The sequence below is a fragment of the Physella acuta genome, unplaced genomic scaffold (assembly GCF_028476545.2).
Source record: "Physella acuta isolate Inbredline_101_S28 unplaced genomic scaffold, ASM2847654v3 ptg001330l, whole genome shotgun sequence".
NCBI lineage: Eukaryota > Metazoa > Mollusca > Gastropoda > Physidae > Physella > Physella acuta.
In genome coordinates, this window is record NW_026732845.1 from 175,348 (window position 1) to 201,937 (window position 26,590).

At 33.3% G+C, this 26,590-nt stretch overlaps 2 protein-coding genes across 2 annotated transcripts in view; one reads left to right on the top strand and one right to left on the bottom strand.

Annotated features, from left to right (window-relative positions):
• On the bottom strand, positions 1–24,424 carry LOC131958503 (ATP-binding cassette sub-family C member 9). The gene is made up of 38 exons (XM_059323585.1): positions 24,360–24,424; positions 20,037–20,830; positions 19,510–19,689; positions 19,201–19,257; positions 18,658–18,873; positions 18,175–18,327; positions 17,712–17,867; positions 17,228–17,362; positions 16,443–16,605; positions 16,270–16,310; positions 15,958–16,056; positions 15,571–15,735; positions 14,943–15,306; positions 14,550–14,729; positions 14,228–14,333; positions 13,872–13,967; positions 13,442–13,526; positions 12,803–12,883; positions 12,373–12,510; positions 11,987–12,111; positions 11,424–11,523; positions 10,551–10,565; positions 9,741–9,891; positions 9,064–9,197; positions 7,797–7,925; positions 7,440–7,597; positions 6,686–6,755; positions 6,353–6,510; positions 5,874–5,966; positions 5,328–5,430; positions 4,958–5,071; positions 4,319–4,439; positions 3,567–3,697; positions 2,952–3,139; positions 2,628–2,731; positions 1,614–1,663; positions 1,244–1,393; positions 1–561 (listed from the first exon to the last, which is right to left on the bottom strand). The coding sequence occupies exons 2-38, from the start codon at positions 20,652–20,654 to the stop codon at positions 409–411; spliced, it is 5,280 nt and encodes a 1,759-aa protein (XP_059179568.1). The 5' UTR covers positions 20,655–20,830; positions 24,360–24,424; the 3' UTR covers positions 1–408.
• LOC131958502 (transcription elongation factor SPT4) overlaps positions 1–26,590 on the top strand; it is an 84,758-nt gene that overhangs the window by 35,630 nt on the left and 22,538 nt on the right. The window lies entirely within an intron of this gene.

The following is a 26,590-nucleotide window of genomic DNA, read 5'->3' on the forward strand; positions in this document are numbered from 1 at the left end:
GAAATATTATGTACAAATCTATATAAGATTACTTATAATACTAACCAAATATTTGTTGTGATGAATAACAGTAATGGAAACTTTAATGGTGAATTAGTGTTAGGATAACGATTATGTATATAATTGTATCATTTTAAGTTTATAAATTGGTATCTACAATGCAATTTGAGTCACAGCGTAACCCTAAGACATGCAGTATAAAGAACAATGAGCAATGTCATAAGACAAAACATGGAATAAAACATTCTTTGAAAACAAACGTTTACACTATTCATTGTTTGATAAAATACTATACAAAAACATGTAACGGTCTTGAGCTGATTACAAAAGTTGTATGATTGAAATAACAAGCTACCAGCACTGTAGAAGGTTGTTCAGCAAGTGGAGGTGATGGATGGTACAGCAGTGTTACTTGGTGTTGGAGTCTGTCATCCCATGCAGCAAGCTGTAGAATATGCTCATCTCGTCTGATGCTAGCTCACTCGGGGAGTCAAATTCTTTCAGCTCCCCGTATTCTAGCACCATGACTTTGTCGTAGTTCATTATAGTGGAGAGCCGGTGCTGTAAGAAATGGTTGGGGTGTAAGACTGAAGTTATTGCATGGAGGCTTACACAAGTCAAGGAAACAAGATAGTGACATCTGTTGGGGTGTAAGACTGGAGTAGTTGTATGGAGGCTTATACAAGCCAAGTCAAGGAAACAAGATAGTGACATTTGTTGTACAGTATTTGTTTGGCTGGTTTCTTGCAGTCAGATTTTTCAAAATTTTTGGCTCAAAATTTTGTTTGCATCTACCTGTTTCTGCTGGAATGTCAGAGTGTCTGTATGAGTGTCCCAGTAGGGGTGGGTGGGTGGGTGGGGGGGCCTGGTCTACTGACCACACAATTCTTTCCTTTTACAAGGTAAGATAACAAAAGCAGATAAACTGTGCTTCATTTGCCATATGTACAAATAGATCAAACAGCAAAGATCAGCAACATGAGGGATATGGCTACAAACAATACAGTCACATTCTTCTCATGTCCAATTGGAAGTTGAATAGCGTAGTTGTTTTGTCATAGATAAACTCTACTTCTTCTACCTTATGGGCAACCAGGGTAATGTATTTTGTCAAAAGACTTATTTACAGCATAAATTTGTATTAACAAGGTTAGAGGTTGAATCTCTTAGAGCAAAGACAACATAAATCTAAATTGAAACATAATTTTCAGGTGTGTGTTATGTGAATAAAAACCAAACTTACAGCAATAGTTATTACTGTTTTCTGCTGCTGTATTGCTTGATGAATAATACTCTGGATTTTGGCATCTGTGTCTAAGTCAATGGACGCTGTAGCTTCATCCATTATTATTATCTTGGAGTCTCGCAAAAATGCACGAGCCATGCACATTAGCTGTAGACACATTAAAAATATTTAGCACAGCACTAAGATTTTTACAATGTTGATACAACATTCCTCCCTTAACCCACTGTGATGAAATTAAATTTTAAAGATGTTGAAATAAAGCTAAAATTCTTAGAACACCATTTCTTCTACCCAAGTTCCCATTTAAAAGAATCATGTAATATTAACTATTTGTTATTAAACAATAAAATAAATATATTTGCTTTACCTGCCTTTGACCTACACTAAAGTTATCCCCTCCTTCGACAACTTCTGATTCTGTTGGATGAGAAAATTTTGGTCAAAATTTAGTAAAATCAATAATAATAAACATTAAATGAAATTTTGTATGAAACATGGAAAATATGGAGTAAGTTTGTTTGGAACATGTAGAAATTACTTAGAAGTGAATAAATATACAAACATTCTAAAAGCAGGTGTGTTAATAGTTATTGTAAAGTAAGTACAGTAGTAAGTAAAATTCCCTTTCAAACGTGATGGTTCATGGGCAAGTGAAGTAGAGTTCACTTGTGTCCATGACTTCAGCATTTGAAGGGATTATTTGGTCAGCACTTTGCTCAGCCACCTTTATTTTAACTAAAGTCAGGTACTCATCAAATCTAGGTGCACAAATTTAAGCCCGAGACTTATGAGTTAGCAGTCGCATGTTCTACCACTCTATCACATCATCCCATAATTGCTGTTATTGACCACAAGAAATATTTTAGTATAGATCTGCATCTAGACTCAACGTCAGTCAGACAAACCAGATCAGATTCGTAACCTACTAGTCCAATTCAGGTTTGAAATATTTTGACCCAGATTTGCTGACCCGTGTCCAACCCATTTTGTCAACAACTATAAGTAGGCATAGAAAACTAAAAATGTTCTCAATTGTTATAATTTAAAACTAAAGTTAGCCTTTTTGTGCCTAGCACAGTGGTGCAAGAAAAAAACATTTATATTGTGTCTGATTTGGTATTCATGTTTGATGGAAATTTATGCAACCAAATATGTGAAAGAGGGAAGAGAATGTAAATAAGCCAATTGTACAAAACTGGGCCAGAGAAAATCTGAAATATACTAAGTACATAACAGGTTTGTAAGGGTTAAAGTATGCTTTAACATGAAATTTAAATAAAAGAAACACATGTTCAAATGAAAAAAATTATCATTAAATGTGTAAGATTTCTTGAAGAATTTCAGTACACCTGTACTACAGATTGTAAAAGAAATAATTTACCCAGCTGCTCAGGTAAGGCTGTGACCACATCTTTCATCTGCACAGCTTCTAAGGCTGACCACAGTCTCTCATCAGACCTTGTATTGTTTGGGTCAAGGTTAAACCTGAAAAATGTACATGGTATAACTTAGTCACAAGGGCAAAGTGTATGGCCCAGAGGGTTTACACAAAGTTTTGGGGAAATACATCATCACATCCCGCACACTGCTTGTTGAAAGAGTCAAGTAAAGTTAGTGAACTTTCACTAGCAAGAGACAACTTTGTTTTCTATAATATATGAAATTTGTATCAACAAAATAGGCATTCATGTTAAGTGAAGCCTACCTCACTGTCCCTGTAAACAGCACTGGGTCCTGAGGAATGATTGCCAGTCTTGACCTCAGTGTGACCAGGTCGACCCTTGTGATGTCAAGGCCATCTATTAGAATAGTGCCTTCGTTTATTTCCAGGAGACGAAACAGGGCCAGAATCATGGAGGATTTACCACTACCTGTCCTGCCACAAATGCCAACCTGATGAGGAGGGAAACATTGTTTAGTTCTTTTATAACTTTAAACATAAAAGCAGTGAGTTCTAAAGAATGTTTATTTCACTATTTGATAGCTATAATTATCATTTTAGAAAATTCTTATAAGTATTCAATTCCTAACTGCAATATTTATTTTCCAATTATAAATAATGCTTGAATCATCATGTCTTTTTAATTTTTACAACGTATCTTCAGAACTATAAGCTACTTTTTTAAAAAAGCTATTGAAATTTTAAAAAGTGAGAATCTTATAAAAAAACAAGTAATTTTTAAATGCAAAGTGACCTAAAGCTTAACTAAGTATTAACATACATTAGTATCAATCAATTTAAGAGAGGTACTAAATTTAGGATAACAAATGCTGTGTGAGACTTAAGGAAAATTGAAGTAAAAAATGAAATAAAACTGACCTTCTGACCACCTTCTATTACAAAAGATACTGTGTGAAGGACAGGCTCTGAATCTAATGAATAGCTCAGTGTAACATCTTTAAACTCTATCTTGCCAGCATTGGGCCAAGACTCAGGAACTGATACAGCACCTACATTCAAAGACAAGAATAAATGTTTAGTTCAGTATCAAATACCTTTGTGGGACAGTATGGACAAGCCTGAGTTAGATTCTTAGCCCAGTCTAAAGGACAGATTGATAAATTCACTTTCCCTTTTTCTAGTATTGAATGCATGGTGTAGTGGTAGACTGCTAACCCAAAAGTCTCAAGTTCAAATCTGGGTTCAAGTCAGTAGAATGTCCTTGAGTCCACCCAGCTCTGATGAATACTGAACTCACTTTAGTGGAAGTAAAGGCGGCTGGGCATAGTGCAGACCAAACTAACCCTTCATTTGCCGTGGTCACAGAAACAGGTGAACTCAACTACACTTGCCACATAAGCTTTTAGGCTTAAAAAGGGAACTTTACGTCAAGCTCTACATTCAACTGAGTAGACTTGAATGAAAATACAGCAGTAGCGGAAAAGATACAAATGCTCAAAAACTAAAACCAGCTAACCCCCAACCTAATAACTTAAGCAAGGTACTCACATGTGATGATTACACTTTTCCTATTATATGTTCCCATTAGCATTTAAAACATACAATACCTCAACTGAATAAAACCAGCAGTTTAAAAACTTTTAGTTAAGTAAACAAAAAAAATGGCTGACCTTCAGATGCTACCCCTGCTTCCACCTGAGAATCTGTATATTCTAGAACCCTCTCAACGGCATTCATACCCATCTCCACCTCAGCAGATATACGCACAATCCAGTTTAGTTGACCTGATACCTGAATAAACATTCCACAAAAAGTATTGATTTGAGTAGTACTCTAATTTATTTTTACTAGTACAACTAATTTAATACCAAATTTCATGAAACCATTTTACAAGTAAATGTTTTTTTAATGATGTAGTAAAAATGTTGAAAAGATTATAGTCTTAAATACTGTTCTACAAAAAGATGAAAAGAAATGCATTTGTTTCTGAAATTGTCTGATGGAAGCAGAATATGTCATTGTTATGGTTGGATGATGAGAATAGGTAAAAATATCATGCTATCACTTTTGGAAGATTACAAAGGTTTATTATTTCTTATGTTTGTTTCCTAAAGTTTTAATTTCCCTTCCATTAACACTTTCAACTTTATACAAACAATAATAAAACAGCTATTCTAATGAAGATGTTGAGAAATGGCAATTTTTTTACTACAAAACAAAAAAGTATTATAGGAATTAAAAAATCAACAGAATAGTTACATAACTTTGTTTAATAAGCTTCTGTATTTAACAGTTAAAAAAGGATTTACCATGAGAGCATATGTAATACATAGACCAATGAATGCTGGGTTAGACATTCCATGCAGACCTGAACTCAGGCTAGCAAGGGTTGATATAAAAACTAGAAGGCAACTCATAAAATCCTGAAACAATAAACAACATATGAATACAATTTTAAGAAAGAAACCAAATTAATTAGATCATAAAAATGAAAAATTTTACCCAGACACACATCAAGTATATTGTTTGATTATACCTCATGATATTAAAAATATTTTAAGTTCTCTAAAATATATTTTCATTGACGCAGATACTTTAAAGTTGAATAACTTTTTTGTTTTAACATCTAACAAAATTGCAGTAACAAATTATATTTTGATCAAGAGATAAATGACTTACTAAACGAATACCAAGCCACCTATTAGTTGTGTGAATGAACATAAATGGAGTAACATTTGTATCAATGGCTTTAAAAGCTCTCCTCTTGAAATCTGTCTGTACACTGAAATACACAACAGCAATAAGCTAATCAACAGGGAATTAACTATATTATGACTTTTTAAAAAAATTCAAAACAAAATATACATTGGAATACATTGATATTGCTTTTAATGTTTGATATGCAACTTGTAAGGATATTGATAGGAAGTACTGAAGCTGAGTTTGGTTTTATTAATATTGCTACCTTGAACATGATCCTAATCCTCCCATTACCGATCAGACATAATCATAATCATGGCCTCAAACCTCGCATTACCTCGCTTTACCTACAGCCATAACCATAGTCATAACCCATAGTCTTGACCATAGCCTTAAAAACCTAATCCTAACAGTCATAGAGGCAAAACAAAATCAGTTCAAACATGAATTTCCATACCACCAATTTTACAAGAGAATCAATTTTAAATCAAACAGTTTGTAGCTTTTGAAAGAAACGTATCTTACCCAAAAGCTCTTATTACTGCAAGTCCTCCTAGAGTCTCAGAGAAGTGAGAGAATATTGGGGACTTGGTAACACTGTCCAGCCGCTGGAGCTCTCTAAAAATGAAATCAAATTTGCTTTTTAGTAGTTAACTATTTAACTTCATCAATTAATCAAATTAATGGATGATGTATTTAATTCATACAAAATCTGCAACAATATAGTTGAATTTAAAATATGATGAAAGAACAATACAAATTCATGATGGAAGGGGTAAGACAACAAATTTTTAATGAATGAATTTAAAAAATGGATATTATGATGAAAGAATAATACGTGTGACATTTCAATAAAAGCTTAAAGAAAACAACACACTTGGAAAATAATACTTGCAATGAAAATCTTTTTTCATAACTTCTGAGTTTACATTTTGTGTCAAAAATTGCATTGAAAATCTTTTTTCATATTTTTAAGTCAATCAGAAATAGCTTTTTCTCCTTACCTTGCTGTGGAGCGGAAAAACCTCTGCAAACAGTAGTATATGATGAAAAAGGGCACAGCAGCAAACAGGAAGTAGGGAGATGTGATGGCATTGACCACAATGGCTGAGATGGTGAAAAAAACACAGCGGATCAAGTTCTCTATGTTACCTCCAAGTCTCTGGGAAAAGAAATATTTATATTAAAACTACCAGCACTCTATATTTTTTTATGATTAGCATTTTTTATACAGTCTCATAATTTGTCTTAACCCTTATGTATACAAATTAAGAAATTATAAAATTCAGATTATTAAACTAATTTTAGCCAGTTTAGATCTAAATGAAATGTCTTACCTGATCCACTGCAATAACATCAGCAGAAAATCTGTTAATCACTCGACCACTTGGGTTTGTGTCAAAAAATCTAAAATATATATACATATTTTTAATGAAATTGATTTAATTGATGATAATTACTTCTGCTTGAGTTAAATCAAGTTGGCAAAGTAAGATAAAAATAAAGTAAAGTGTCCTTTTAAACCTGACCATAAAAAGATGAATTCCTTGATCACTGATGCTGTACAAAGCATAAATGCTTATTTTTACCCACTTTACTCAAATATCAGGCAGAGTTGGGTGAACTCATACTTTATAGGTACAAATCATGTAAAAAAAAGTAGTTTCCTTTTTGAACTTAACGGTCCTTGGGGCAAGTAGAGTTCAACTATTTCTGTTACCTTGGTATATGAAGGGATAGTATGGTCAGCACTATGCCCAACCGCCTTTATTTTTCCCTAACGAAAGTTAGGTACTCATTAGAGCTGGGTGGAACTCATCGACGTTCTAGTGAATTGAACCTGGATTCGAACTCAACACTTTCGGCTTAGCAGTCCAGCGCCACACCATTGCATACAAACCATTAATTAATCTCAAAACTATTGGCACCGAAGAACTATATAAAAACAATATCATTTTTGATTACTTGTTTTTAAAAGTGACTAATTAAAAAACTTATAAGTTATATTTTTCATAACAATAACCTACTGAGCAGCATTTAAAGAGCAAGCATAATTTTCAAGTGTATTCTAACAAGAGAAAGTTTAGCTACCTCATAGGGAAGTGGATGGCAGTGACAAGCATGTTGACAAAGAGGTTCTTGGAGCCTACATATCCAGTGTGATAAATAACCAGGCAGCCAATCAATGTGGCCAGCACAGATCCAATGGACAGGTAAATGTATGTCATTAGATAAGGTGAGTTGTCAAACTAGAGAGGAAAATAAATTGTTCAAAGGTTAGCATCCATTGTTTATATGAAGAAATTTTTTTTAGAACATAACAAAAAATTATCAATATTAATACACATATTATATTTATTTTCTTATAACAATGATCAGAGTTGAGTAGCAAGTATTAAAATGTATGGGCTTACAGTAAATAAAAAATAAATATTTAAATTGTTGTACCTCAGTGTGCAGCGTGACATTGCCAGATGTAAGCATCATGCGGGAAACATTTCTAGCATAAACACTCGAGTCACTGGCCCACACTGACAGCCAGAAGTTGGAGGTCACAATCAACGAATGGTAGGCCAGCTACAAAAAAATTAATTTTATTACAATCAACAAATGGTAGGCCAGCTACAAAAAAAAAATATCTTATTACAATCAACGAATGGTAGGCCAGCTACAAAAAAAAATTATCTTATTACAATCAACGAATGGTAGGCCAGCTACAAAAAAAAATTATCTTATTACAATCAACGAATGGTAGGCCAGCTACAAAAAAAAATTATCTTATTACAATCAACGAATGGTAGGCCAGCTACAAAAAAAAATTATCTTATTACAATCAACGAATGGTAGGCCAGCTACAAAAAAAAATTATCTTATTACAATCAACGAATGGTAGGCCAGCTACAAAAAAAAATTATCTTATTACAATCAACGAATGGTAGGCCAGCTACAAAAAAAAATTATCTTATTACAATCAACGAATGGTAGGCCAGCTACAAAAAAAAATTATCTTATTACAATCAACGAATGGTAGGCCAGCTACAAAAAAAAATTATCTTATTACAATCAACGAATGGTAGGCCAGCTACAAAAAAAAATTATCTTATTACAATCAACGAATGGTAGGCCAGCTACAAAAAAAAATTATCTTATTACAATCAACGAATGGTAGGCCAGCTACAAAAAAAATTATCTTATTACAATCAACGAATGGTAGGCCAGCTATAAAAAAAATTATCTAATTACAACATTGTTATGATCTCTTCAACACTGCAAAAATAGATAGGCCTTCAATTTAGACAACTATAAAATATAGTAGGCCAGCTGGAAGACAGAGCCTATAGGGGTGATAAGTAGGTCACCAACCAGTTCTACGGCTCAATAAAACCTGCATGAGCCATAGAACTGTTTATTGACCTACTTACCAGCCCTATAGAGACAGAATCAGTGGCGCCACAAAAGGTGGGGTAAGGGAAGTGTGGTATGCACTGGGTGACACCATTTAGGAGGTGAAACCATGAAAAAAAATCCTAACACTTACTGTCATGTTTTATCTAGATAAAATTTTTTAAAAGGGGGAAAGAGGTGACACAATTTTTAGAGGGGGATGGGATGACAGACAGCGATGATGATGATAAAACATCAATCTAGTGTTAACGTGCAGTGAAGAAAACAACAAAACACAGGTTGACTTGTTCCAGCACAAGCAGGTACTTACTTGCAGAAGGACTGAGACGAGGCACATGAACACCGAGCAGGACTGGAAGTAACGGAGGTAGACCCACATGTTCACAGCACCAGTCTCCCTGAACTCCTGCTTGATCAGCTTCCCTTTCTCTTCTATCTGCTCAGCTGCAAGCATACAGGTTACACTCAGTGCATAAGAACTTTCATATTTGCTTGGTCATTGTTGTCAGCAGTATGAGAATTGTCATTTTTAGACAAATTGGAGCAGCTAAATTAGATTTCACCTGGTAATGTGACTTAAGCTTACATAGAGATTGTGTGGTCAGCCACCTTTACTCTCTCAACTTCAGTCGGACAGATTCAGACAAACTCAAGCCCAAAACCAAACGTGGGGCATTTCATTAAGTAATTGTGCACTCTACCTTTTACCCATGTCATTGACTGCTGTAATGTCAACGTGCTAATCTATAGTTACATGCAGCTTTACTTCAACATATTTAAGTAGAGTTGGTGGAAAATCTTCAAACACCATTTCCCAGCCGAGTTATATTTAGTTTAGTCAATGTATGTGTGACTGATTTCTTAAAGAAGATTTGAAATGTAAGCTATTTTATAAAACATAATTTTTTTTAAAGAAGCCATGTTCACACAAGAAAATGTACCTGATGCTCTGTTAACACAGGTATAGTTGGATGTGGCTAAACCTACCTGATGCCCTGTTAGCTCCAATGTCATCATCATCATCATGTGGGCTTATGTCACCTGCATCTTCATTGCTGGCTTCAGTCATGACAGACATAGCTGACATTTTACGACCAGAAGGAAAGCCCCCAGCTAGACCAGGAACACTAAGTTGGGACTGTTGGACAAAAAGTTTACTTTTAAAAGGAATGGAACTTTTTTTTAATCTTGTTTTTTATTTAACTTGTTTATTCATATTGTTTTAAAAATAAACGAAGTATAAGTAGTTTTGTACTATTTATTTCCTTGTGAAATAGTGTAAATAATTATATATAACTTCATTAAGAAATCTTGATTTAAAAAATGAGAGCTTTTTGCACCTATTAAATGATTACTTATGAAGTAATTATGTTTGTGATAATTGAATTAATAATTTTATTATAAAAAATTATCATAAATATGAAAAAATAGCTATTGTAGTAAATTGAAGACAAACTCAGTAAAAAGGAAACAAATGTTTAGCTTTAAATATAATGAAGATCAAATAATAAATTGTTTCCAAACACAAATAATTAAAAGTTAATTTTCAAAATTTGAAGAAAAAAAACATCAATCCATTGTGAGTGTTAAAAACATCTCAAAATTCATCAACAAAATGCAGGAAAAAACTGGAGGAAATCAAGGGGAAAATCTTTCAATTCGATTACATTACATTTAACAAGTGTAAGCATTCTGTGCTTGACAGGACGGTGTAGAGCAATGTTGGTGAAGTTTTATAAAATCTGAAAGGTATGTTGATCAAGAAAACAATGGTCAGACTGCCATGTGCATACTTACATTACGTCTAAGTGACTATGGATAAAGAGGACACAACTTAAAGCGGATACAATTTGTATGCCTTTCATTTGAGAGACTTAGAAAACAAAAATGTCTTGAAAAATTTATTATAGATATAAGAAAGTATAGTGTATTTTGGAAGCAAGATTTATAAAAAAAAATGTAAACTTACAAACTATTTTATATACCCTGAAATGTTTTATATTTAATTTGTAAAAAAAACTATAACATCTTTGTTTTCTCATTTTTAGTCAAAGTAACCTACAAAATTGAAAAATGGCTATGTTCTTAATAGGAACAATTACTTTTTAGCAAGTTTTCAAGTTAAACAAAGTTACAGGTTTTACAGTTTGCCGCATTAAACTTCTTTATGCTTCTTTCACACCAGTATGTTAAATACTAAAAGCAACAACATGTAACAGTTTTTACTATACTGATAGTAATATAGTTTTTATATGTTTGAAGAATGAATTTTAAAAGAATAATCATTAACATGTTTAATTACAATATTTAAGGTCCAAAAATGTTGAGTAGTATAACCTAGAATATGGACTGAGACCTTTAAATATGTAAGGATTTTCAGAAATCATTTAAAATTTAAAACTGTAATCTTTACAACCAGTAGTTCAAATTTTAAAATCTATCAATGAAAGATTTTTTAAATAAAAGAAATTAAAATCTGACTTTGCTTGAGAGTTTAAACAAAAATGTCAGCAACTGCTTCAAGCTGATGAAAAGAGACTGGATATCGTTGTATTAAAAGTAGCCAAAGCCAGAAAAGTTAAAGCAGACGTCTGCTGGTGTGACACAGGGAAGCAGACCAGCTGTGTTGTACAATAAGCCACGGACATGCAGTAGAGAAGGATGACCCACCTGTGAAGAAGAAGGGCGCGGTACTGTTTCATGACTAACCTGACTCCCTCCACTGTGTTTTCTCTCCAAGTGCAACAAATCTCCTCCTTCAAATTTTTGACTGGAACAAAACAACTTAAATTTAGTGCTTCAGACATTTATATCATAGAAAAAGCTAAATACTGCAAGTAAATTAATAACAGATGTTTTGAATTCTTAATTAAAAAGTGGGATATGAAAACCTAAATATATTGTTCTGAATAGTGTTACTTGATAAATAATAGAAAAAACTGAATACTTCAAGTGAATTAATAACATAGATGTTTTGAATTTTTAATTAAAAATGGGATATGAAAACCTAAATATATTGTTCTGAATAATGTTAGTTGATAAATTACTTGTCTAATAGAATATTAATTTTAATAATTTCTTTACAGAATTCAAAACTTAAATGTTACAAAAACATTCAACCATAAACAATAGAAAAAAATAGTGGGAGTAAAAAGTAATGTGTTTTGTTAGATAAAATACCAATGTAACACTTGTGCATTGTTTTCACTACTAAAAGCCAAGATAAAACATACTTAAACTCAGCTGCTTTAGCATCTCTGATAGCTTTCCTCCATCCATCATACAAATCAGGATCAAATTTTTTTACATCGCCAACTTTTCCTTGATAATGGATGTGACCATTGGCCATTACAATGACCTAGAGTAAATATTAAGCACATGATTGAAACAAATCCTGGATAGATCTTTAAGTTAACCAGTACTTATTTTGCCAATATCTTTCACATGCATCTGATTTAATATAAGATATGCTACATAGCATTTTTTCCAATCAGTTTTTGTAAATTAGTTTTTGCTTTCCTTTTATTTATCATTGTAACTCTGAATAAATGTAAAGAATTATAATTAAATAAAGATAAGGCAAATTAAAAATGTAAAAGAAAATACAACATGATCATACCTGATGAGCATATGTTAAATACTGCAGATGGTGAGTTACTAGTATAACAGTGCGGCTACGCTTGACTAATCGTTTTAGTACTGCCTCCTCCATTACATGTTTGCCCACATGAGAATCAAGGGCAGAAAAGGGGTCATCCTAGCAGCATTAACATTTATAGAAGTAAGTTTTAGACTTGTACAAAACAAAAATTTAGACAAAATTGTTTCTTAATGATAATTTAATCAACATAAAATGCTAATAGTTTGGGTAAAAGTTTGATTAAAGGCTAGAAGTAGAGTTTAGAGCTATACTAAAGAGGTTATCAATACATAATATTAGGTTTAACGTTTGATTTATAGGTAGGGTTTAGGTTTGGGTTATTTGTTTTATAAAAATACATCAGCATAACTTTACAGCTGATGAAAGTTTGGAATGAACAGACACCCACCAACAAGACAGTTTCAGCCTCGGCATACAAAGCTCTGGCAATGCTTATCCTCTGCTTTTGACCTCCACTTAAATTAACTCCCTGGAAAAAAGTAAAAATATGAAAACAATGTTTTTTAAAAGATTAAAAGCTAATAGTTCAACACAAATACCAGTGTCAAAGAAAGATGTAAGGGTTTGAATTCCAAAGAAGGGGGACATTATTTTAAATACAATACTACTATAGTATAGATGTGTATATGACTAGATTAAACAGAGTAAGAAATATGTATTAATTAGGACGTTTCAAGCTAGTTCATATTGACAATAGACATGGTTCAAGAGTATGTCCTGTAGTTTTATTTACTTGATAGAATTTGTGTAGTGTGAGTATGACACGACGAGTACAGAATGACATAGATTAGAGAGACAGTTGCAGTTGGGGGTACGACATAGTAGGAATTGGAAATTTTGTAGACGTGTCTGTTATCTTCAATGAGATTAAAGTTTGTGTAGTATTATTCTTCTTTAGCGAGTTACATTGTTATTGTTACTACGCACAGAAGTAAGAAAGATACAGTCCTCGTCACAGAAGCCATTATATCAAAGAGTTCATATAGATAGTAATAATCTTAAACCAAACCCTCCCTGTCACAAATACCTTTTCTCCTATTTCTGTGTTATCTGCTGCAGGTAACTGCTCAAGATCTGGCATCAAAGCACATGATGAAAGAACCTTTTTGTACCTAAAAAAATTTGATTTCTCTAAATTAACTTTTATGACAAGACAGGTAAAAAGAGTCTCAAAATTTTTATAACTGCGTTTAAATTGTAAAGTTTCAATAATAATTTAAAATACTTTAGTTAATAAAATATAAAAAGATTATCATTACTGGTCTAAAATCTCAATAAAAACAAAATTGGTTAAAACTCTGAGTAGCAAGGATGTCCAAATAAAACCCTCTTACAAATTATATTGGATCTTTAAAGTAATGCACAACTACACATTTTTCATGAATGCCTGCTAGATTATTAAACATAAATCAAATTGGGGCTTAGTATTTTGAAGCTATTATTTATTTGAGACTTACTTTCTCCATACAAAAGGTTTTCCAAACAATATGTTGTCTTTTAAAGAAGCATTCAGCAGCCATGGTCTTTGTGACACATATGCTATTGTGACATTTCTGTGGATGTGACCAAAAGTTACCATTAGATAACATATATAAAATATTTTTTTAAGTTTGAACATAATACTTGTTTTTGTAATATCGACATAATTTTTTAAGTTCATATGTTACACACAACACTGTTTTTATAGCAAATTTTGAAGCTTTTTTTAACTGCTGTAATCTTAATATTTATTCTACTCAAACTTAATTAGATACTCTTTAAACGAATAGTAATCTCTATCACCCAGGCACAAGTAGAAAATTGAGAAAACTACCTGGCTTTGAAAATGTTCCCTGAAACTTGCGCCATCTCCCCCAACATAGCTGACAGCAATGATGACTTGCCTGAGCCAACTGGACCAACAACCATTGTTAATTTACCTGTAAAAAATATGGTTACAATCAGACATTAATAGATTCATTTTATTTATTTAAAATATAGTTTTTTTTTTTGGTAATGACTATCACAAATGAACAACAACTTTGTTTTCAAGAAGCTAAATTATTTTATATTAAAATCACTTTCATGTGCTTAATAGAAAATATTAAATAATTGATTTAAACACACTGTTCACATAAAAAAATCAGAAGTTCTACCTGTAGGGATTTTGATAGTTATGTCCTTTAATGTTATTTCTTGTTTACTTAGTTCCCATGAAAAATTTGCCCCCTGTGTTTCAATTGTGTTGGTAAGCTCCATGATTGTGCATTCTTCTACAGCTGCATCATCTTCCTCAACTGATCTCTGACTATGATGTCGTCGTCTTTTATAGTCACCTGCATACATTACAAGTAAAGCTGAAAGACCTTTTTTTTATATAAATATGTAAAACAGAATTAACAAAAATTGGTTCTTTTAAAAAATGCTGGTTTGGCAATACAGCATCAAATTTTTTTGACAGTATTCTTCTTAAGCTGAGAGAAATGATTTCAATATGATGTGCTAGAGTTGCAAAAAGCCTTAAAAACCAGAAACAAAACAAAAGATACCAGTTATCTCCGAAACAGCAAGCGCTGGTGCACTGGATTTCCTGATCAAAGCTGGGTTGGGTTTGACATCCAATAGCTCGGAACTGGTGGCATTGCGGCTCAGATTTGTTCTTTTCGGCTCAAGAAAGTTTGCAACCATGCTACCTCCACTGCTGCTAAGAGGTAAGCCAATGTTGACTGTTGACTTTGAGTCCCCGTGGTTCTCATATGCTGTGTTGCCTGGGGTGAGGTATTTAATACTGGTATTGGATGAAATACTGTTACGGCTGGATCGATGGTCTTTATCCAATGGGAGGAGTTCAAATGTCCCATGATGGGACTGGCTTTTACCATCCACAGAAAGCACAGAGTCCAGCTTTTCTATCTGTAGGATATGTAAACAAAACTCATAAGAACAGATTGAAGTCTAAAGTTTAATCTTTCAATATTACTTTAACGAGGTTAGATATTACACAAAAAATTATTTTTCATTGATGGTTTAGGATTATATTTTTATCAAAATCATTTTATATAATTTTAAAACAAAATATAGTATCAGTTTAGTAAAAACTTGCCTATGGCATCAAGATAACAATTAAAATTAAACCAAAAATGTCTTTAAATGAAGTAGGAAGTACAAAATACATACAGTTGCATGTGAAGGCGCTGATGAGTCTAGGCCGACACTGCAGGACTTTGAAAAGCTTGGCAAAGAGGAGTGTGGCCGTACTATCTCTGTTGCTAAAAGAAAAGGAAGCAGCCTCTGAGCACTGACCAGTGCATTTGCAATAGAAGCCGAAAGAAGCGACATGATCTGCCAGAGGCAAATACAAATTACACATTTTATTAAATACATAAGCTGACATGCTCTGTGAGTGGGCAATACAGATTAAACATTTTATTAAATGTATAAAAAAATGACATGATCTGCTAATGACTAATACAAGAATATTGACTGAATCATGTAGACCTAACACTAAACAATACAACAGTTAACAGTCTCACATGTTACAGTAAGGCTAAAAAAAATGGTTACTTGGAGAGGTCCTTGTAGAAGATTAAAAACAGCCAGTACTGCCATAGTTGCTCCAGCTGTGAGAGGCTTCTCTTCAAATACTGGGTACAACACGAATGTCTTAAATAAAATTGTATATACTTACAGTAAGCAATAGTTTATATATGTGATCAAAATATTCTAAAATATATCAATCTTAGAACAATAGCAGTTAATGAAAGCTATGTACAAAATTGTCAATACAATATATATTAATTTAAAAATAATAGCAATTAATGATAGCTATGCACAAAGTTTTCAATAAAAAGTATAACAGTTTAAAAATAATCATACCAGCAATGTACCAATCACTGGAGCACAAATGCCCAGAAAACCTGTTTGAAAGAATAAAATTCACTTATAACAAAGTGTTAGAGATGTGTTTATTTTCTTTAAAACTTGTTTGTAACTGTAACAAAATTGAGCTCGAATACTCCAATTAGACAGAACAATGTAAAACTAGTTACCCATTAGTGCTCTGAAAATATTACTAGCAAGCAAGTAGGTAAGTTCCAGATTTCTCGTTCGTTGTATGGAGTTAATAAACCCATTTTCCCAAGACAGTAACTTGATTACTTTAATGCCTTGAACCATCTCATTCACCTTCTTTGTTCGTTTGTCTGAGTGCACCTACAGACAATAATAGAGGAGGAGTTTAGCATTCTCTAGATATTACAAATATATCAACATGACAAAGGACTTATGACCTTATGTTAATGTTATAAAGAAATGAACTAAACTAGTTAACATGACAATGAAATTAAACCTGTTAAAAAGATTACAGTGGGATTTGACCTTTAATCAATATTATACAGTAATAAGCCTCAGATTGCATTTTATAATGTTCAGTTGTTCTATGTTTATTTAATTTAATGCTTTTTTAATCCTATGCTTTTTAAAAATCTTTGACATCTAAAAATAAGTACAAACACCCACACATTTTGTTTGTCATGAAATCCCCCCATAAAAAAAACATTGTCATTTTGCATTTTTAGTTTTAAACATTTTTAAACCTAATAGATCTAGGTTTTTTTTAATTTAAGACAAACCACCATATTTAATATAAATATTTCTTGTCTTATTTTTAAACTATTGTCAATTAAGCTAAAAAATGTGGGGGAAAAACAGCAAAAATATCAAATCAAATTGTTTTAAAACATTTAACTAGTTATTATTAAATTTTTCTACATGTTCTGTCCCTTAGAAATGTTAAAAAAAAACAATGCTTAAATAATTGTCAACCACGTCTTACCATTATTTTTTTCTGCATACGTGACATAGCAACACCAAGGAGGTACATAACTGGACCAGCAGCTATGACAAACAAACCTCCAACAAGTGCAGCAAGGCCAAGCTTGTAATACATAATTGTCAAGGAAAGACCAATCTGCCAAACAAATAAATCACTTCATTGAATAACAGGAGAAGTGGGACATCACATTTTTGCAGATTTAATTATATCTTTTGAAATTGTATTTTTACTTATTTTGCATTTTTTTTAGTTACAAATCAACATAAAATTTGATCAGTATATTTTGCATTTTTCAAGACTTTTTTTTTACAAATTGAAATTAAAAATGATCAGTATCTTCACACCACACATTTAATATTAGTTTTTGAAAGAAATCATTACTTCAGATAAGAAAAATCGCAATTATCAGAGGGTGATGCTGAAGTGTGAGTTCATTTAATTTAATGGGGTGTTTGACATTTTGAGTATAAAAATGAGAGTTTACCTGAATAGGAATGGCCCAGATGTAATGGACAAAGAAAAAGAAAAACATAAGAAAGGTAGAATCTATAGACATGTGATTCATAATTTGTCCCACTGTTGTTAGACCATTATTCATTTCTAGGGTTGAGAGTTTCAGTGCTTTACTGTAAACCATTGTCTGTAAAATATTAGAAAAAAAATAGCTAAATTACTTTAGACGGTTAATCACAAATTATGATAGGTAACACTTGAAAGCTTTTTATCTGTTGGCTGAGGTTTACATTTAGTAAAGAAAAGAAATTCAATTAATAAAAATAATATAAGTATTCTAAAATGTTATTTCTAAACTAAATGAATATAACAAAAAATGACACATTTTACAAATATTTAATAATCTTATGTGCTAAGTAAAAAACATTTTTTTTAATCAGCTGTACTCCTGTATTTTTGGTAGGAAAAGGTTTTTACAATTGCTCATCACCAACCTGCACAGCAGTTCTGGTTCTTACACCTTCTCGTATCACAAGGAAGTGGTGGTTCTGCAGCAAAGTGTGCTGTAAGACTGAGGACAGGAACAGGACCACGGACAGGACATAACCGTTTTCAAAAAACTGGTTAATGGTTACAAAGGTGTACATCTGCATTATTAAAAGAAAAAGTAGTTACCCTCAAATTACTAAAATATAAACAGCTTACACAATAAAATTAGAAACAAATATACAATAAAATATCATGTCTATAATTAACAGCCTTTACTAAGGAATTCAATGAAATTATTTTTAACTTACGATCAAAGTTATCTAGTTTTATTTTGAATTATGCCAAGAATTTATCAGAAATGTTATGTTATATTAACCTTTATCCAAATTATATGTGGAATACGCAAAAAACTAATCTGATTGTCTGACTAGAAATTATGTAATCTGGCTCTAAAAACAAATCTACTCTAACTTTTATAAAATGACTACCTTCACAGGTTTTGTGGCATTCCCTAAAGCCAAATTGGCCTTTTGTTCATCAACTGCAGATGCGTAATCAACAATTCTCTCTATAAGCAAAGGTCCAACAAAAGCCAGACAGTCCCCAATCAAACGAAACAGACCAGACAGAAGAAGCATTGGCCATGATGCTCTCAGGAAGGTGTACATTAAAGATGGCTTTCTTTTTTTCTGAGCTGCTTTGAACTAGAAAAATAATATACAATTAATCTTAAGTAAGAGCGTTTTCTTTTATTCTATTTGTAATAATTTATACATTATTGTAAGAAATGCTCAACATGTGTAAACAGAGTTTCTTTCAAATATTTTTCTCAGGGGAGGAAAAAACTGGTCTAAGTATATATTTTCTATAGGCCTATACATTTCTATTTTGTCCTCTGGGGTTAACAAAATTTTGTAAATTAAATTATTTAGAAAAATAATTAAACAGTTAAACTGAAGTGGATTTTAAAATGCTGGCATTTACAGGTAGCTATTTAGAATATGTTGATTTTAAATACCAAAAGAGCTTACTTTTTCTTCTTCAAATATCATTTGCAGTTTTTTATACATGCGAGTTGACTTTTCACTCTGAAAAAATAATGTATTAAATATTAAAACATAATATGTGTTATTTTATACTTTCTACATGTACATTAGCTATTTTTTCTATCTATATTAATCCATGTAAGCTATAGGATTATAAGTTTACCAGTTCCAACATAATACTAAAAGTAACATAAATGTATGAGGATTGCAGAAATGAAATAAAATAAGCAATTTTCCTTGTAAAATTAAAGTTTAGGACTAGTTAATAATCAATAAATCCTGAAGCTGATGTACCTGAGGTAATCTTCCCAAATCTTTGAGGGTAAGAGGATGTTTAAAGCCTTGTATCAGCAAATCTGTGACCCACCAATACACAGCTTGTGACAAAAAATTGACATAGGACTGTAAGTATTTGGTGTTTTCCAGATCTGATGGGGGCCTCATTCTTCTGTGTTTTTTAAAGAAGGAATATCTCTGAAATAGAAATAACACTTTTTTGATGTAATGTAATCTCATTTGAATAAATTTAGATTAAAAGTTATTTAAATTGCACTGTCTTGTAAGTATAATGATTCACTCTCCATTATCTAATATCATTAATTTTATTAGAAAAAAATGTAAAATGATAAAAAATGTTTAAATAATGTGTATAAATATATACAAATACTTCTAAATAATCAAGGTTTTTTAAGGGCTTGCTTAAAATCAATTGACCAGATTTTATTTTCATCTTTGTCTTTAATCTTTAAATAACAAAACAGTTGCAAGTAATAAATTATGGTTGGGTTGTTTTTGTTGTTTTATTTTCAAAAGCTACTTACCTGACACCTTAACACATTGAGCTCTGTCGTAAAAAGCATAAGGTAGAAGATGATGTCTATCAATGCCAGCCAAACTTTAAGGTGATCCAGAGTTAGATCATTCCTGTAGATGGACAGCGCCTTCAAGCATTTCAAAACGATAGCCATCGGCCAGTAAATTAACAGAACAAGCAGGAACCTCGGCGAGTTCCACTGCTCCACATTGTGGTAGAATATGATGCTCAGTAAGGCCCCAAGAAATGCTACGCATGCCGGCACAAATGCATGATAGTTTGTGGAGTCAGGGTCATTCAAGTCACTGATGAATCCTTCAGCTATCTCAACAATGATGGTAGTTAGAAGTGACAGGGTGCAGATCCACCTGAAACTGTGCCACTGGTAATGGACCCATGTTTTTACCTTCAACTTCCCTATAACGGAGTGGTTCCATACTGTAAGGATGAAGATACAGACAAGAGCAAGCAGTGCATGGGGGATTATATTCAAGACGTCCACAAAGCACTCATTCTGAATTACACCATCCTTGACGCTCATGGCATTCAGCTTTGAACCACAGAATCCCATTTTGGAGCTTGAAAGTCGCTGAGTTGAGTTGTAGTCCCTTTTATCAGCCTGCATGGTTGGAGTTAGGTCACAGATGACAGTTTAAAAAAATAAATTTCCATTACAGTCATATCATTGCATCTTGCACAGCCAAATGCTTGATGTAAAACTACATTTTTTACCAGCTGTTGCACATGTTTCTGGTTCACTTGTATAGACTCCAAGGTACAGAAACATCTGCATTTTCATATCTAAAAGTAAAATGTAGTTGTTTTCAAGTTAGTATTACATTACACTCCATCATACTTTTAATCACTCTGATAAATATAACAATTTATTTTTTAAATAAAAACTGATATTCAGTTATTTACAAACACTGAATAAACTAATTTGTTTTAAATTAATCCTATTAGTTGATAAGCCTACTTTTTATAACAAAAGTCTAAACAATTTAGCATACAATTCAATATATATAAAGTAAACTTTAACCTTTGAATATTCAAATCAAGCAAACTTCAGAAAATAAATTGAATGATTTTTTTTACAACCACTTAAATATATTTGTATATATGTATAATGTTTACATACAAGGCCTACATTTATATTTTTTTAACCCCCCACCCATGACAAATTTAGGATACTCATACTATAGGATGTATCATACTATAGTAAAAGCATCTGTTCATCTGTTTCTATCAAATCAACATATGAAGTAGGGGTCAGTGTGGTCGAGTTGGTAAAGCTCATAGTTGATAAACCGAAAAGTCTCGAGTTTGAACCCTCGAGCAGATGAGACTCGACAGCTGGGGAAAGCAAAAGTTCTAGGAGAGACAAGTCTAAAATTAAATAACTGCTGCCCTGTAGTTTGTTCTTTGTTTAAAGGTTATGGAAGCAAATCCAAAAAGAAATCGGAGTCAACAGCCTATGTGGCACCTAACAAGTTGACATGTATACTTAATTGTGTTGGTGGGAATCTCTTCCAAAACTAAAAATTAAGGACGCAGAAGAAGAAGAAAGAACATATGAAGTGAAGTGTTCTCTATGTCCAGCCACCTTTACTTTCCCTAACATGAGTTTGTAGTTAGGTACATATCAGAGCAACTTGGACTCAGGGACATTCTTCTGACTTCAAAGCGGATTCATACTCAAGACTTTCGGGGTTAGCAGTGTAGGGCTCTACCGTTAGGCCATGCCGTTCCCTCCTAGTCTAGTTAACTATGCTATATTCTATATACTATACTATATAGTATTATATGCTTAATATACTATACTAACAACTCTAGAATGACAGTTAATAGAGTTACTAGTATGCGGGAGAATTTGTGTAAATACAGTAGCACCTTAACGCATGAGTGCCATGAAATATACAAGATTTTTCTGATATGAGCTGTGAAGCAAGCTAAAATATTATCTGACATAAGAGCAAAATTTGAGAGTTAAGAAGTTCGTGAAAAAGAAACAGACCGAAAAAGTAGCAACTGATTGTGCATCTGGGCTATTTAATGACACTGTTTAACTAATTACCGAAACATTCTAAGAGGGAGGGACAAAATGTACGGCCTACGTGGAAAAATGGGGAAAGTGAGGAAAGCCTGGCATGAATCAGTGATGAAAATTAAGCTATAGTATAAAAACCTTATAAAGTAACATCTAGGTTCAATTATGTTTGGTAAAGTTTAAGTTCTTTTAAGCTTAGCATTAAGAGTATAGGGTGTTGGGGATTCCGAGACGCGAAAAGTGAAATGGCGAGGCGGTATACTGCGAGAAGAAAATGCTAGACATACCTGCGGAATCACAGGTAAATAGCAAGACACAATTTTGCGAAAACAAATTTTGTTTCATGTTTTTAGCGCAATTTCCATTCTGGAGAATTGCGTTTATTAACCCGTCATTTCTGGATGTGTGTTCGCAGCTTTAAGTCGTATCTCCTCCTCAACGAAGCAATATCGAGGACTAGTTCCAAAAGCAATTATGTTAAGCAAGTTACGAGGATAATAGTGGGCCAAAACAATTCCGGAATTCCTTCCTGGATTTCCCAGAAAAGCCAAAAAACCTCGAAAAAATGCAGTTTTGGCCCATATCTCGGCAACCAGACCACTTGGCGACTTGAAACGTTTACCAATCGATTCTAGCCATAATTTAGAATAATATTGCAGAAGAAAGTTTTCAAAAATATCCTTTCGTTCTGTCACAAAATTTTTTTTAAACTTACATTATACATAATACACTACAGTACTATATAGCAATATAGTTATATGACTAAAAACCATTGCGCGCCTACTGAACGTGATGGCGCAGCCATGGAACGTGATGACGCATCTATTGAACGTGATGACGATTTAAAATTGTTATGGATAACATAAGGAAATTGCGCTTAAATTGTCACTAGACTTTTTAATTAACTTGTTTTTTCTAGTTATAAACTAAAGATGATATATCACTAATGTTGTGTGTTCTTTTTTTTTTATCTAATTTGATTTTGTATCAAACAATCTTAACATCCTCTGACCTCCGCTCTTGTTTTCTTGTCAGCGGGAGAAAAATAGACTATATTTTTAAAATCTATATCTAGATATTCAAAATTCTAAACATTCTGACATTTTCTAATCTACGCGAGAAAAAAAGGCTATATACATTTCAAACCATCCCACATTTACTCATTAAATCTACATCGTGAGTTGATAAACGCGACCTTAATATCTCACTGCCTTGTTTTTCAAGGGGAAAAAGTATACCTGCATGCTGCAACGTCATTCAAGGTCAATACCTCGGTGAATCATTTTGTGCTTGGTTTCAATGAGTATATAGCCCTCCCTCTTCTTCTCCAACGAATTTTTTTTTAAAATTACTAACGTGGTCGGCGGTATTTTGGGCGATTTCGAACAAGGTGGTATTTTAAGTTTACACAAAAGATAGTTAAGTTGAAAAATCATCAGAATGTCTAGTGACAGAAAAATCAGAAGTTTTAACAATGTAAACAAAAAGGATCCACAAAAAGTCTTTAAAGTCTGCATCAAATATCACTGTAAATCTGTCGCTGTAATATTTTCGCAGATAACTTAGCATCCTACCACCCCCCCTGTGTAAGTATCAGGTGGTGGTAAAATGTGAGGCAAAAATATCACGTTGACAGACGGTTTTTGCGCCCTTCTCGCAGTTTACCGCCTCGCTATTTCGATTTTTGCTTCTCGCAATTTCCCAACACACAAGAGTGTAACAAGTAGACCTAAGTGAATTAAAGTGACCAAAAGGGCTTAGTAAGTTAAGCCTCCCCCTCTCACCTCCACCAGCATCTTCTGCACGTTATAATTAAAAAATATAGCCTAAGCCTTGATTATAATTAGACTCTATATCAGTGTTTCTTCCAGACTATTTTCTCCGGGGGGGGCACTTGAAATTTTCGGGGGGCGGTAGACTTTCTTCGGGGGGGGCGGACACTGTTAAAAGTATATATTTTCTATATAAATTATATAAATTTCATTTCGTTCGGGGGGCGGTAAAATATTTTCGGGGGGGCTTTGCCCCCCCGAAGAGATGCCTGGAAGAAACTCTGCCCCTATATGATTAATTAAATGAAAGGTTCAAACGAAAACAATTAGGCTATCTTAGCCTTTCTCCTAGTAACCTAGTAGTATCTAGAATATTTAAATTTAGAATCTACAATAGTCATGGCTATGGCCTGCAAGTATATTATTATTAATATTATTATATTAGAATAAGATCCTGTCATCTTTACACATTCGTGACATTGTGACTTTACAGTACACAATCAATACTCACACACTAACTCTTACAGTTACACTGTAGGGCAGTGTAGGCCCTGTAGGCCTAGATTTCTTGATATTTAACTTGATAAAAAAAAATAAGACTTAAAAGTTAAGAGTCTAAGAGTAATTTATACTAAGGACTAAGGAGATATTGATAAAAAATACAATTTAATAGAATATATCTAATCTAGATTTCTAGATCTGGAGTCCTTAGTTATCGAACAGGTATTGCATCTAGATCTAGATAGATCTAGTAGTATTAGATAGATCTAGAAATCTAGAAATCTAGATCTACGTGATAGAAATCACGGCACTAGTCTAGGAATAAATCGTACTGGAAGAACAGATAATCCATGTCCAGTGTGTAACCAGAAACTAGCAGACACAACTCACTATTCATCGCTATTTTGACCGAAGTACACACAAGTACACAACTTCGAGTAAAAATAGTTCACTATTGGCACCATCAGAACTATTATTATCATTGAGTGCTGCAGCCTACACTGCAGCAGAATACTCTAAGACGGTTTTATCTGTAGATGCAGATTTAGATCTACATATTTTAGATTCATATCAGTTAGAATTTCAAAATTAAAACTTACACAAGCACACGAAAGGAAAGATTAACAAAGAATAATTTCAACTCGTTATCAAATCATGATAATTTAAATTGAGCGGCCGAAAAAGTAGCCTAGAATTCTATATATTTTATATATTTACTAGATCTAGATCTAGGTAGATTATAGATCTAGATCTAATGTCTAGTATTATTCAGATTTATTTAAATCTCACTAAAGACTCAAGCAGGCATAATTATAATGAATCGGATTAATTGTTGATTTTTTTTCATCTACAAAATCAAATAAAGCCATCTAGATCTTGTTTACCCGGTGCAACGATGACTCTTGTCAAAGCCAATTTACAAATTAAAGCCGCCCATGACCAGGCCGGTGCGGATTCCAGAATTAGAAGAGTAGTCAGACAGACATAACTACTTTCATGGGCGTCAGCTCTAGACTATAATAGCGGAGTGGGCTTTCCTACCAGTGTTTCTTCCAGACTTTTTTCTCCGGGGGGGGGGGGGGGGGGGGGTACTTGAAATTTTCGGGGGGGGGGGGCGGTAGACTTTCTTCGGGGGCGGACACTGTTAAAAGTATATATTTTCTATATAAATTATATGAATTTCCTTTGTTTCGGGGGGGGGGGGGGGGGGGCGGTAGAATTTTTTTTCGGGGGGGGGGGGGGGGGGCAAAGCCCACCCGAAGAGATGCCTGGAAGAAACTCTGTTTCCCACTCAGCTATACCCCTTGAAAATATAAACTACATTGTGGGTCTACCTCGTGCCGACTATTATGTTCTATAATATTTTACATCTATATGATCGCAGACATTTCTGGAGAAGACGGGCGGACACATGTTAAAGTATATAGAATAGTTTTTGTATAAGTTGTTGTTTTTTTCGTTCGGGATGGGGGGAGGGGGATTGAGTTGCTGAAAAGATGCATGCAAGAAACTGATAAATTCGATACGAAATCTGGCAATGAAAACAGAACATTATTTTTAAAAACTTTATTGGTCAACTTAAACTGGCTAATTTCTGAAACATTAACAGTTATTATAGATATTATTTTGTGATAAATGCCGCAATACTCCCAGAAGTGAGGGTGGAATTATCTGACGATGTTTGAGGAGGGATTTTGGATTTTAAAAAGTAATGTTCGATCTAGGAACTGAATTTCAACCGTTATTTGGCGTTTTGTTTTTAAATGTTTTTGTACATTGTAATAGAAATAATTAATGTAATACTCAATGTTGACAGCAAGTAGACTATTTTAGAAAAAAAAATTGATGTGAATTATTTAAGAGTGTGTTCCGTTTTGTGTCGATGAGGGGGGGGGGGGGGGGAGGGGATTCGTGACTCGTCAAAAATAGCGTGATGTCGTTAATGTCAGTTTATGAATGGTCCTACCAGTGTATTAAACTATTTTGCAAAGACGATATAGACACAGTGGCGTAGCCAGGATCGTCTCAAGGGGGGGGGGGGGGGGGGGGGGGGGTTCCAATTTTTACCCGGGGACAAACTTTCGATTTGCACCCCCCCCCCCATACTTTTTCTATATACCGAGGGGTCTATGGGGTGGGGGTTATGACCCCCCCCCCTAACCCCCCCTGCCTACGCCACTGTATAGACATACATATAGACATACATATATAGGTTCAATATCACCACGTCACCACCCAGAA

Excerpts from the sequence above, each read along its gene's own strand:
- LOC131958503 (XM_059323585.1), bottom strand. The coding sequence starts at position 20,654 with ATGCAGGCTGATAAAAGGGACTACAACTCAACTCAGCGACTTTCAAGC. Across the intron at positions 14,334-14,549 it reads AACTATCAAAATCCCTACAG|GTAAATTAACAATGGTTGTT; the intron begins GTAGAACTTCTG and ends TATTTTTTACAG. Across the intron at positions 5,431-5,873 it reads GCAGTAATAAGAGCTTTTGG|TGTACAGACAGATTTCAAGA; the intron begins GTAAGATACGTT and ends TGTGTATTTCAG.